Raw genomic sequence first — 14,942 nt, forward strand, 5'->3', positions numbered from 1 at the left:
TAAGCTACAGCAAGCAAAGTCACAATGTCTGACACATAGAAAGTGTCTACTAATGCCACTAATTTCTAGTCATTTAAACTGTTACTATATGCCAGATGCCAGATAACTTCTAACAGATATTGGTAACACTATCTAAGAGAATGAGGAAAATCAGGGACCTAAAATCCCTGCTGTATCTGGCATTAACAAAGAACATAACTTAAAGAGTTAATTACGGTCAGCTGGCCTAGATTTTTAGACTTTTCAATCCTAAACTCTTATCAGTTTATAAATGTCATAAACAATTTTGTTTTTACAAACCAAAATAATACCAATGAGAATTTTAGTGCTCATGCTCAAATGATTCAATAAGTACAGCTTGGTATAGTTCCTCAGTGAGTAACAATTAACAGTTTTTCAAGTGTTGTACATATTTAAAACATAATTACATTTTATATAGATTATACAGATTATATATCTTGGAAAGTTAGACACATTATTTTTAAATCCTTCTTCATTTGTTAAAACTGCAACAGCCTCTTGATAGGCAGGGTGTCTTTTAGCCTATCTGTCCAGTGAAAAACCACAAGCACACTGGCCTCTGCAAAATGATTTCTTTAAGACGTTAGTTAGTTAGTTCATGAAAACAGATATCAAATATTTTATTAAGGAGTCTGGCTCTTTAGGATATAACTAAGAAAGGCTATTAAAAAAATTTAATAAATACATTAAGATAAGGTATTCATAGCCAGGTGGTGGTAGCACACTTAGGATATATAATTTTTTTCAGAGTGTTATGAAGTTACAAAATCTATCAGAGGGAAGATAAGTTTAATTTCCCCTAAGTTTTCATGATTTAAAGATTTCAAAGTTTGAAAATAATTTTAAAAAAAAATCTAATCATAAAAGAATTGACTCTCTCAAAATATCAAGCAATGACCAGAAATAAAACAAAACAAAGCTACAAACTCTGGGTGTTATGTTTTTTATTTTTGTTTTTATTTTTTATTCAGTTTAGCTTGTTTTGTCTGCATGTTTGCTCTTTGCTGTGATAAGGACTAAACTATAGCCTCTTATAGACAGATGGAACTATAGCCCAGACCTCCACTTAGGTTTTAGAGGTAGAAAACAAAAATCAGAGAAATTGAGTGTTTACTCCTCTCACAGTAACTCACAGAATTGGAGCTGGATGCCAGTGCTTCATGACCTCCTCTACTGGCACTGGATTTTGGAGAACTGGGAGGACTCCGAGCAGTACAGACTAGATGAACCATATGATACTCATCTTGCTAAAATTAAAGAAGATCATATTAAAGGAAAATTTACAGTTCAAAAAGTCACTAGCTAAGCTGAAACACTGAACTCAAGACTTAAATTCCTTTCCTTCATAGCCTAGTCATTTTGTTAATAATAAACTGTTCAATATTTGGAGATGTTTGCCATTTTAATACTTTGTAGCCTTCTGAATTCAATATTTTCTCTCCAAGCTTGAAGAATGATTTAACACTAAATAATTATTATGTTAAGAGTACTTGGCACACATGAAGCAGATTTGAAGAAACAAATAGGACAAAATTTTATCTACACAAACTACTATTTCAATATAAAAATGCATACTGTCTTAACAATATAAGAGTCACCTTGAAGTTTCAGACCCACAAATTTTGAATAGCAGAAATACTTCAGTTACTTGAATAAAGAAGCTTAATTTTAACAAGGTGAAGTATAGTTATTTTATTGCTTTCCACATTAAGCCTACATTTTTTTAATCTTTAACATTTATACACATATATAGACCATATATTTGAGTCATATTCTATAAATTTTCCATATTATTTCCACAAATTTACAACTATGGCTGAGAGAGAACATTTTAAATAATGACCAGGTTGATCCTTATGCTTTAGTGAGATCACACACACACACACACACACACACACACACACACACACACACATGACATAAAGCTGGAAAGCGAGAAAAGACGACAGCAACAGACAACAATGAAGGAGAGAAATGAGTCAGCATTTTTAGAGAACTATGATGAACAAGCAAAATGGTGGGTGGGCAGGAGTCAAGAAAAACGCCTGGGGTGAGAAAGATAAGGCTTGACCCACTACCAGGAACCCAAACTTATGCTCAGTTCTGAGGTGATTTCAAGAAAGCCAAGGGCAACCTTAAAGAAACTTTATGATATTGTTAACAAACCAAGCTAGTACATCCGGGCCCAATGACACACAAACCAGTGCAATGTGGTACAATAACAGACATAGGTGAAAACATGTGCTTAAAACTGAAAAGCCAAAACTAGTTGCTCTCAGCTTCTAAACAGGCAATACTAAAAAGAATCCAATGTGTTTCCCCATAAACCCAGGGTCAAAGGCCATACTAATCACACCATCCATTCACCTTCAGGGAATATACCCAGAGAACATTTTATAACTAAACAGTTTGTAAAGCCAATAGCAACATTTTACTGAAAAGAAAACAACTTTAGAGAAAATGCAAAGAAGTATTTTAAATGTAACACTGCCCAAAGTGCTTGACATAAGGTCTGCAATAGTCTTTTGAGAATATCCATGTGCAGGTTTCAGGCTGTTATTCAGAAAACAATGAACAATAAATGCATCTGTGCTTAAAGAGCAGATAATATTAACAGTTTTTAAACACGAAATGAAAACATCAGGGTAGCTTACTGATAAAGCTCTTGTCTAGGCAAGTACAAAGTCCTGCACATGGTCCCAGCACCAAAAAAAAAGTGGAAAAAAAAAAAAAAAAAGAATAGGTAAGCATATTTTAGGACTATTCTATACCATACCATAATAGTGAAAATGTGTAATTATACATTTGTCAAAATCCAGAGTATGCATCACCTAGAGTGGTGACTTTGAGTATGTAAAATTTTGAGTGATAATGCTCACAGATCACAACACATGTACCACTAAAGCTGGGGGATGACAGCTGGGATAGGCTATGAGAAATCTCTGTGCTTTAAACTGCAATATTTTTTTAGGTGGACAGATGGTAAAACACTACAGCCCATTTTAAATCATGCAACTGAACTGGCAAAGCTAAATGTCACTCAAGCAGAAGAAATGGATTGACATTACATTTTATGTTTCCCAACGTGATCATAAACAGAATAAAACAGATCAGAAATATTTGCATTAAAAGTGAAGTTGAATAGCCAAATACAAAATATAACACTATCCAATCCTGGTGTATTCAAAAACAAAAAGTATAAAAAACTTCTAAATGTAAAAACATCACAAAGGTCAATGAAATAAAAGGTGCCATTAAGTAATTAGCACTCAAGATAATTGTCAAAAAGCTACCTTGAAACATTTAGCACTGTCTGAGCATCAGCACTTAAATTCTGATGCTCCTATTGCCTTTCTTGAAATTAAACTCCTAACTCACACCATTGTTATTAAAAATGTTATACAGCCTGATTAAAAATGGGTTTAAGGAGCTGTTACCAATCTTTCACCACTGTAAACACTACTCTCAAAGTATTGACAAGTCAGTGTTTTCTTCTAAAAGATTGAAAACATCCTAATATAAATAACTTCTGAACACAAAAACTTCAGATTTAGCTCAACTGGGCACACAAAACTAGTAGCCAAGCTATGTCTATGCTCTGTCCTGTTGTTACCTCTTGACTTACTGTATCTGTTCTGCTACCCACAGGGATTATGAACTCAACTGAAGAGACAAACTTGGAAGACAATTTCTCCCACTCTTCCAAGGTAGAAAGAGAACTTACTTTTCTGAGAATGTCTTTCAGCTGCAGATGGTCAGGAAGCAGTCTGCCCGAATACACCAATCTCTGATCCTTTGTCAGCTGAAAATGAGATAAAAGAAAGAATTAAGCTTTTTAATTATACATGTTTAAGTTTGGGGAAAGCATGACTAAATATGGATAAAATTAAACTCTCCTTGATGGCAAAAAGGCAGAAAACTGATATTTTAAGAACTGTGGTGTCCCAAGTTCTGCTTAAGGCATTTAGGAGCTGAGCAAATGGCAGCATATCTATAAATAAAAAATGCAGATCATCACCATAAAAACATGACAAAAAGGTAAACTAGAAGTTTGTTTTATCAACTGTAAGGTAGTGCTCTTAATTAAAAAGCTTCAAGTCCATAAAGGAAAGGGGTCTTCTATCAATAATCAGTAGAAGATAATTTTTCAAGATCACCAGTTATTTTGAACTCTTTTGTCAGTATTTTTTAATATAAAGTATATACAGATTTATTTATTTTCTTCCTTGTAAACATAATGGTCTTAATTTGAAAGTCATTTAGATTTAATGGCAAGTTTAATTAATTAATCTAGCTTTAACTGCTTCTTCCACTTACAAATATCTACTACACATGTTCAAAACAGCAAAAACAAAGGAAAAATCAACATAAATGCACGGAGATTCAGTTGTTACCTCTATAAGTAACCCATAATAGAAAGTAAGTTCTGGTTAGCTCTGTTACATTTTGGTATTTCATGATAAATCTGCTAACATTATTTAAAATTAGTGTGCTTTGTTAGTCCCCACAAGGCCTAATTTCAAATGTCCCTTGAACTCCATGAAAACAATTTATTAGTTATGCCAAATGTTAAATCCAAAATCCAATCCAAGCCATAAATACAATTTCAAACAAAGTGTATTTTCAGCCTGGCTATGACAAAAGTCATACATTTGAAAGTCATAGTAGAAATTGCTATGATGAGTGAGACCTATAGTTCAGGAATTCTTAGACACCAAAAGAAACTAGAAAAACATAGTTAATCCTTCCAAGATGCTTAACTGAAAGACATGATTTTAGTGTGGCATTTCTAAAATGCAAAGTGTAAATTCCTATATTTAAAAAAAAAACAAATATATGTTTAGTTTTGTTTTTTGTTTGTTTTTTTTTTTTTTTGCCAAGTCTTGAAACCCCTAACCAGCACATAAAACAGAATAGAGCTCTACATACATTTGGTCTTCATCTCATTTCCTACCATTTAACCTCTCTCCCTAAAATCCTTAAACTCTAGATTTTGCTTGCTAATGAAATAACTAGTATCTAGAGAGCAAACGTCTTGGGATGGGGCTTGGTTTCCAGGGGAACCAGCCCTGTTATTAGAGTTGTCACTTCCTATCCTGATCTCCAGAAAAAGGGTCCAGTTTGAACTAACCAATTGTCAGCGATTTAATCAACCATACCTATTTCTAACTCTTGAGTCCCAAGAGTTTCTGGATAGCAATAGGGAAATAATTAGTGAGGCTCTGGAATGGCTGGAGGGGGCCTAAAAATTCTCCACCACCCTTAACCCATACTTCACCCTATGCAGCATGCCCAGCTGGCTATCCAGCTCAATCCTTTATCCTGTATGGCAAATAGGTATTTGAGTTTAATGCCCACAATCTGGTCTTGAAGGGCTTAAAAAAAATAAATAAATAAAAGGACACAAAATTATGTGGATATCGAAGTAGGGAGTGGATCAGGAAAGTGATTTGGGTTAAATATAACCAAAACTCATATAAAATTCAAAATTTAAAATAAAATTAACTTTTATTTTTTAAAGAGTGCATAGAAATTCCCCCATCACCTCCTCTCCCATACTTTATCCTCTGCAGCTCTTTGTGATGGCTATCCAGCTAAATCTTTATCCTCCATAGTAAGTAGGTAAATATAAGGAAAGTGTTTCCCTGAGTTCTGTGAACCACTCTACCTTACCAAACCCCAGAAGGGGATCTTAAGAAGCCCAGTTGGTCAGAAGCACATACTACTACCTGGTAAACCACCATCTGAAGAAGGAAAGAGGAGGGCAGACCTGCAGTACTTAGATATGAGGTCTGACAGTACATCTTCAGAAGGGAACTCAATTAGATGACACTCAACTGGTGTCTTCAGAGAAATCATCACACATTTTGGTGAGCAGGAGTCACAGAAGTATTTTGTATTGAATACTGTGATACTAGGAGAAAGCAAGTTTCTTAATCTGTAAACTACAGGCAGTGAATGGTAAATATATATGCACAAGTTAATGCTAAGTAAGTTTGGTCAATACCTGACTAAATAAATCCTAAAGTTCATAAGTATTATAGCATCATAAACTATCGTTTTCACCAGACTAAACTTTTAATTAGTAAATACTTGCATTGTACCAAAACAGCCTAAAAACAGCTCTTTTGCATGACTTTTTTTCTTTATTTCAATATAAAAATTCTCTAACAGAGTGGACAGAATGAGAAGAACCACAGCCATGTTAAAGAACTCTCAAGTACTCAACAACTGACACTCTACAGTTCTTCATCTACCTTTTCCTCCCTACCCTCCCCCAAAACTTCTAGAAGATGTTACATTAGAGCAAATGCATCTCTCTTTTTACTTGATTTGGTACAACATCTAGGGTTTTGCTTTTGCTTTTTAATAATTATAAGACTGCCACATTCAACCATGAAACTCAAATTTCATTTCTTGGAGATGGTTTGAATCAAAAGTCAAACAAGAGTCACACACAAGACTGAATTATGTCTCTTATCTTATTTTTATTTATGATCTGAGACAAGTGCCCATGTAGCCTAAGTAGGTTCCAAGCTTGCTATACAAGCTTGCAGATGACCTTGTCTTCTCATTCTCCTGTGCCCTATATAGCTGCAAATAAGCTTGAACTTCTGGTCCCCTTGCATGCACTTGGGATTACAGGTATGTGACACCATGTCTTGTCATGTGATGCTAGGGATCAAACAAACCCAGGGCTTCATGAATGCTAGGCAAATATCTTACCACCTGAGCTACCCCCACCCCCAAACATCTGTACTTTTTATTTTTATTTTTTTCATTTTTCCTGTGTATTTCTGAAAGAAGTCATCTCATCTGTCCTGTTTGGGTCAAGTGTATCCTCCCTCCTGGTACTTCATACTGTAGTAATTACAAGTGGAGGGCTAATTAGACTCAGAAGTAAGATTTGTGACAGGAGTACTTTGTAACAGAGGTATGTACTTCCTGTACCACTAGCACATGTAGATTAGGATGGTGGCTTTTAGTGATCTGAACTTGATCCGTGGTTCTGATTTTGCCACACTGATCTGTCCCTTGTAAATGTCTTATCTACCTTATTAATTACATACCTAGTCACTCCATTCTTTCATTAGGAATAGCAAACTCATTTTTCTAATTCCATAATTCCTTTTGTTTTTAGTATGATCATTCTAGAACTTTATCTCATTAACTATTTGGTTACTCAGTTTATACAAGGAAAACAACTACAATGTACAAATACTTCCTTGGTCAGTTTTTAGGGTGACTGTCCAAGCAACCTCCACAGTCACCAGTGAGGTGTTGATATTTTTTTATTCCTTTAGTGTCATTATGACTTCACCGAATTTTATGCTTTTCAATGCTAACACTTTCTTTTTCCATTTAATCCTCAGACTGAACCATCTTTGACCATTAGGAATTCCTTAAAGTTTTCTCTAGTGTCATTTGACATGATCTGTGTCTACTCTAACAGTCTCCTTGTTTTCAGACACAAAATGCCCCAGATTCAGCTTCTAGATTTTCTAATGAGGCCTAGTACTGCCACTGATCAGGTACCTAAAAACAAAATTTGAGAATTTGTAGTACTTAATTTTATGTTCAGTGAGCAAAACTATAAAATAAGTTATTTTTCAGAAAAACAAAAGAAAAACAAAACAAAAACACACCTTAAGCCCTGAATTCAGACTAGTATTTTGTATTTTAAGTTTTTAGTTGTTTGTATCTTCTCTCACCTTTAAAACTATACTTGTTGATGGCATTTATATGCTATCTGAAAATAGTTTTATACTACTTATAATTTCAAGATATTAATCACAAGATTGTTACTAATGATTTGAATTAAATCTACGATTTCTTATAGCTTTTCCCTCCCTATCCTAAGACACATACCACTATAGTCAAAATACCTGGATCTTCACCTGGAAGCTACAATAACAACCTGACAGGCAAAATATTCCACTGGTGTGATAGTGACATACTGCTATAGGTTCTGATGGATGTGGGGCCCTCCACAGCAATAATCTATGTCTGATGATGTAAACTTGATGAAAGACTCCTGGCTAAAAAGGTCATAGGCCTTGGGAGGGAATCCACTACTGTTGTTTTGCTAAATGTATACAGTGTCAGGCTATCTTTTAAATATTTATGTTTACAACCTTAAAATAATGCTGTTTTCAGTCGTGGTCAGAAAAGCTTCTGTATGAAGTGGGAAACAGTGAACTTAAGACTCATAACTGGTCAAAGGGCTAAGAATACAAGGTTGTTAAGCTGTTTCGAGTTCAGTCTGAAACAGAACATCGTATCACCTCCTGCCATAAGGGACACATGGTGGAAGAAGGGGCACCAAGAATGTAGGGACCAAAGGATGGAAAGAAGTGTGAAAGGCTATCTACTGGGCATGATATGGCCAGTCAACCACAAATTCACAGCAACAGAGGCTACCTGCACAAGACTGGGCCCATCAACATTCTGTCATGGATGGGGAGGAGCTCATAACCCCACTCCTTCCTGAATAGCTATGGGCAGTTAATGGTTGCTGGAGGGATGAGTCACATTTGTCAGCAGTATAAGCATTTATAAGTGCCCTTTGTCAAGTAAATAGCCCCGTTTCCTTCCCCCTATAATTTTATGTACCTTCTCATTATACAAATGCACAGTTCTCTTTTCCTTCTTACATGAAAGGCAGGAGACATGCTCCCTGATGCCATGCTTTCTCAGTATATACTGTAGATAATACCTAAGCAGGACACAAAGAGCTTCTGAATTCTTTCTGACAAATGCATAATATTCTATTGTATTTAAATACTACATTTATTTATATTTACTCAAATGTTTCCAGGCTTCTGGTATACAGGGAACTTCTCTCATATTATTCTATTTATATCCATGTTCCCCACAAACTACCCTACAGAAAGATCACTAATAATGCTGGTGAAAACAATCTTGCTAGATCAACAGCTACCAAAAACAAGCAAAACAAAAACAAAACCCTACTGGAACAGACTCAAGAACAAACAGACAGCAATGTAGTGAGAAACAGTAAATGTATAAAACTAACAAGGCATTTTGCCCCACAGGAGAGAAAAAGGACGAGAGAAGTAGGATCTATAAAAGGTCTAGTATTCTTTGGTTCTTGCATATTTGTTTTTTGTTTTGTTTTGGTTTGGTTTTGAAGAATTAATATCTGTATGCCAAAAGGAAGAACCTATTGAAAAAAAAAAAAAAAACAACTGGCATTGCAGAATAGAAAACTATAGATTATCAAGAGCAATATCACTGATTTGATACTAGTCTTGTGTATAGGAACCAGACTCATAGACTGGGGGGGGGAGGGGTGTAGTAGACAGACAAACGGATAGATAAAAAGTCAGGAAACATGTGCCTTGCATTTCTCATCTACAAAAGGAGGATAACAACAGTATCTACTGCACAGGCTGGAGTCTAAGAACAGAATGCACATCAACCTCTTAAAGCAGAACATGCCATTCAAATCCACATACTAATTTCTGGTATCTGTATTATGTGGTTTCATGAAGAACTAACAGGACTATGTGAAACTATTACAAAATGGTATGTCTTTCTAAAATATTTTGTAACATCAAGGAAACGTTCAAGATGCTCAAGAGCACAAATGACACAGAAAACAAATGTGACTAAAGCCTTGACCCATACTAAAATAATTTTCAAGTCTCCATTTCCAATGACATTTGTAAGTAACAACAGAAGTCTTTAACCTTCTCGGTACACAAATATATTTGATGTTGGCAAAAAGTCCATGTCCAAAGCTTAAATGATTTCAGCTCAGATTTTCAGTGGAAGGATGCCATGTTTACCAACTACTTCTAAGGAAAGTGACCTACCTGTACTTATCTTTCTTTCTATAGATTATCTTTGTTTTTATTAAAATGTAACAGTCAGTAATAGAAATAGTCAGGAATTATGGCTTCAAAGCAGGAAATAAAAATGTTAGAAAATGCAATATTCAAGACCACTGATCCCCACAGACTTCCAGTAAAAGCCACTAATCTATACAATATATTAATAACATATAAAGTATAGTTCATTTTGAGACTAAATTTTCACAGAAGCAATAGCTTCAGACACCAGTCTCCAGAAGCACATGCTTGAAAAACCTACATTGTAAGTTATAACATATTTTATGATATTACTCAGTTTAAAACACAAGTACTAGGATTAGGATGATAGCTCAGTCAATAAAATGCCCACCATTCAAGAATGAAGGCCTGAATTTGGATCCCCAACACCAACATAAAAATCCAGGCATAGCAACAAATACCTGTGGAAATATATTATTTATGATTTATTAAAGCTTGCCTGAGGGTACAGAAAGCAAAGTTAGCCACAAGCCATAAAGCTAGGTAGTGGTGATACATACCTTTAATTGCAGGAGTCAAAAGACAAGCAGATAGATGGATCTCTGTTAGTTCAAGGACACAATGAGCTACATCAAACTGATCCAGTCCTAAAGAGAAATGGCTCACACAAAAGTGATCTCAGCACTTGAGATCCCACACCTTTAATTCCAGCACTAAAGAGATATAAAAGGAAGAACCAATGGGGTCTCGTGAAAGATTTAGTCTCCAACCACACTGAGGACAGGACAGCCACTTTCAGCCTGAGGTAGAGGTAAGAGCAAGTGGCCAGTTGCTTCACTTATCTAACCATTAGCTTGAACCCCAATATCTGTCTGAGTTTTCATTATGCGTGCTACAAACACCTACAATCCTAGTGCTCAGCAGACAAAGACAGGTAGAGGGACTGTCTCATGGGACTGGGCAAATGGCTCCGCAGTTAAGTGTGCATATAGCTTGCATTAGTTTGCTTTTCATTGACTAAAACAACCTGAGGGGAAAAGGGTTTAATTTATCTTACAACCACAGTTCACCATCCATCAATGAAAAAAGAAGGACAGGAACCTGGAGGCAAGAATCGAGGCAGAGATCAAAGGTGGATGCTGCTAACTGGACTTGTTCTCCTTGGCTTGCTCAGCTTGTTTTTATACAAGCCAGGACCACCTGCTCAGAAGTGGCACTGCCCACGGTTGACCCACATTCATCATTAACCAAGAAAATGTCCACAGATCCACAGACATTTGCCTACAAGTCAAATGTCTCTAATGGTGACATTTTTTTTAATGGAAGTTACTTCTACCCTTCTACCCTGATAACCCTAGCTTATATCAAGACAACAACAACAACAACAAAAAAAAAGTTTAGAGGACCCAAATCCAGTTCCCAGAACCCAAAATCAAGTATTTTGAGAACTCCTAGCTTCCAAACTATGGGTCTCTCATTTGAAAATATGCATAATGATTAAATTTAAGAACTAATCAGTCATGGTGGCACACCCCATTTAGCACTCGGGAGGCAGAACAGGCAGATCTCTGAATTTGAAGCCAGCCTTGTCTATAGAGTAAGTTCTAGGACAGCCTGAGACAGTTTGAGAAACCCTGCCTCAAAAAGTAACAAGTAAACTAGTGCATGTCCCAATTAACCTAAAAAAATGCCATCCGATGACTAAGCTAATAGCCTAGAGAGAATGCCCTTTCCCCAAAAAAGTCTTCTAAATGTTTTTATATACTAAACAGAAAGTTGAGACAATGGCTAACCAATCTTTAACAGGTTGAGGGTAAGACTCAGGAGTACCCAATAAAAGGATGTGCCATTTACAAGACAACATGACAGTCTTCCATTTGCAACACTGTAAGATGTAGTAAAGGGTCTATTCTCATTTCAACGGAATCATTTGTCTTTGACCTTTATGGCCTTTTGCTCAACTGTCCATCCATCCAAAAGGCAAATTTCTTGTGTCTTTCCATCCAAGTGCTTTGTTTCTCTCAGACACCCCATGATATGTGACATGGTCTGTTTTAACTGGCAGCTCACAGGCAAAAAAAAAATATGGACACCAAATGCCAGTTGCCCAGTCTTTCTTCCCTATGCTTAACCCACCTGTCATTAGTTGTCCCCTTTCATCTTGCCTCCTACACGTAACTGGCATCAAGTCTGTAGGAATATCCACTCAGCTCTACCTACTTTTTCCTATCTCTACTGGCTAGTGACCCAACATTATCTTACCCTATGCTTTTACAGCAGCCTCTCAACTAGTTTTCTTGCTTCCACACTAAAGTCAGAAACTATAGTGATCTTTTAAAAATACCAATCAATCCTGACCCATTCTAAAATACATGGGATTTAATACTAACTCCATTTCTTTTCCCCAAGGCAAGGTTTTTCTATGTGTAGTTCTGGCTGTCCTAGAACTCACTGTGTTGACCAGGCTGGCCTCAAACTCACAGAGGTCTGCCTAGTGTTAGGATTAAAGGCATGATCCACCAATGTCCAGCTCCAAAAAATTTATCCATTGAGCCATCTCACAGACCTATTTATTCTAATTCCTTAATTGCAGCCAATCCTGACCTCTGGTTTCTTTCCAACCTTGTCTAGTAGTTTCAATCCTCCTCCACTTTCTAGCCAAGCTAGCATTCACCTAGCTTCCACAATTCTTTCCCAACTTGAACACCTTGCTTGAGGTACTCCCTATCAGCTCCTGTAGCTTTTAATCATTTTAGAGCTATCTTGACTTTAACATGGCCTTTGACTGACCAACTTAGTTTAGTACAGTTTCTCCTGTTTCTTTCTATCCTGAAACAAACCACAATCGCCAATGTTTCTGTCCCTAAAAGAAATATGAATGTTACACATTAAAAGGTCCATGCCCCTTCTGTTCATTATGTTGTTCCCAGAGCCTGGCACTGTGGCTGACTAAATATATGTTAAATGTAATGTTAAATGAAATACCTAAAGTTCAGAACAGTTTGCAAATATCTGGGGAAAAATTCATTTAGTACTATTTTGTAAGTAATTATTAAGGAATATTATTATTCCTTGTCTATTAATCACAATGGGTATTTTGAAACACTTGCTACAACAAAATTCATCTGGTTAATTTCTACATATGATTCACTAATATTAGATTATCAAGGAACAATTGTGCATTAATATTTTAGCATTTCCCCATAAATTAGTAGTTCACAGCAAGAAAAACATCAATTTTTAGCAAAGCAGAATGCAATAATGTAACAAAATTACAAGGTTAACCCTCTAGAGTATGTGAAATAAGAACAAATGCAGACAAAGGTGTAGGAAAATTAGAATTCTCACACATAGCTGATGATATAAAACAGTGTTGCTATTGTTGAAGACTTTTACAATTGCTCAGAAGTGAGAAATAGTCACCCTAAGGCACAGTACATATATCCAATTACATCCCCTGGTATATGACACACAGAGCTGAAATCAAATGACCACTTAAACACTTGTATAAGAATGTTTGTAACTTCACTGTCAATGGCCAAAAAGTGGAAAGAAACCAAATATCCATCAACTACTGAATGAAGACAAAAGTACAAGCATACACATATAATGACATATTCAGCCATAAGAAGAAATGAAGTTCTAATACATGTCATAACATGACTGTATGGTAAGTGAAAAATACCAGATATAAAGGCAATATATGTTTCCTTTATATGAAATGTTCTAAACAGGCAAACCCAGAGACAAAGGTTAGTGGTTGCCAATAGCTTGAAAAAAAATAATAGGGAGGGACTACTAACTGGGTAAGGGGTGTATTTGTGAGTTGATGAAATGTGCTGCATGTAGGCACAGCAATAACTATGAAAATACAAAAGACACTGAGTTGTACAATTTAAATGATAAACTTTATAGTATGTGAATTATAATTTAGATACCATTGTTACTCTCAACTGAATATTCAAATGCATTCAGATCATCCTAAGTTTTAAAAGAAAAGTGAATTGTTTAGTTTTGAAAAAAAAAAAAAAAAGAAGTTTTCATATGCCTAAATTAGGTGAGACCTAAAATTATTCCTTGTTTAAAAAAAAAAAAAATCACTTCAACTTAAGTATCCTTGAACTGAAAAATGAAGCAAGTCAGGTGATAATAACTTTCTGCACAACTAATTGCTTTCGACATAATCTATAGCATTAAAGGAATTACAGAATGTGAGATCTCAAAGTGTAACTTGAACATGTGATATGACCAGTTCATCATTATCTTTTTCCTTGATTGAAAGCCCACTTCTCTGGAGGGTGATTATCATCAAACCACATTGTATGAAGCTCTCGAGAAACAATCTTAAAGATAGGGGAGGGAGAAAATCTACTTCTCTATTAAGACAAGTGATGCTAGTAGATATACCAACTCCCAGATCTTAGTAACTTAACATACCAAAAATGAATTTTCCACAGAGTAAATTACATGGTTATCTTTAAGTTTAGGAATTACAAGCATACAGCAAGTCAGAGGTACTAAACTGTTTCTATGGCTCTACAGTACAAAAATCAGTAAAATTAACTATTAACTCCTACAACCAACAGTCAGTCAATCCCATCAGTACACTTCTTCCCTAGATAAATTGTGGCCATGTATGGTAAAGCAAGGTCAGCTAACTAACAAGCTGGGACGGTAAAACTATTCTATTCAACCATCCCCTTACATAACTGGTCAGAAAAAAACTTTGCTATCCACTTAATATACAAAAGCCAAAGCAAAAAATTTAACAAAATGTCAAAAGAATAAATACTCTTCTGGAGAATAAATATTAAGACGTCTGAAGAGAAACAGATCTAGCTGGATAGTGGTGGTACACACCTTTAATACCAGGCAGAAGCAGGAAGATCTCTGTTAACTTCAAAGCAGCATGGTCTACAGAGTGAGTTCCAGGACAGCCAGAGCTACTCAGAGAAATTCTGTCTCAAAAAACCAAAACAAACAAACAGGACAGGACAGGAAAGGAAAGAAAAGAAGGAAAGAAGGGGAAAGGAAAGAGAAGAGGAAAGGAAAGGAGAAGGGAGAGGGGAGAGGGAAGAAGGGAAAGGAGAAAGGGGAAAGAGGGGA

The 14,942-nt window shown here is 35.7% G+C and overlaps 1 protein-coding gene across 1 annotated transcript in view; it reads right to left on the reverse strand.

Annotated features, from left to right (window-relative positions):
- Herpud2 (HERPUD family member 2) overlaps positions 1-14,942 on the reverse strand; it is a 40,923-nt gene that overhangs the window by 19,651 nt on the left and 6,330 nt on the right. Inside the window, exons 2-3 of the mRNA XM_051196915.1 lie at positions 3,746-3,823; positions 1,155-1,268 (exon numbers count right to left, since the gene is read on the reverse strand). Of these exons, the coding sequence (XP_051052872.1) occupies positions 1,155-1,268; positions 3,746-3,823 (192 nt within the window). The remainder of the gene's footprint in view (positions 1-1,154; positions 1,269-3,745; positions 3,824-14,942) is intronic.

Source organism: Phodopus roborovskii, unplaced genomic scaffold, assembly GCF_943737965.1.
Source record: "Phodopus roborovskii unplaced genomic scaffold, PHOROB, whole genome shotgun sequence".
NCBI lineage: Eukaryota > Metazoa > Chordata > Mammalia > Rodentia > Cricetidae > Phodopus > Phodopus roborovskii.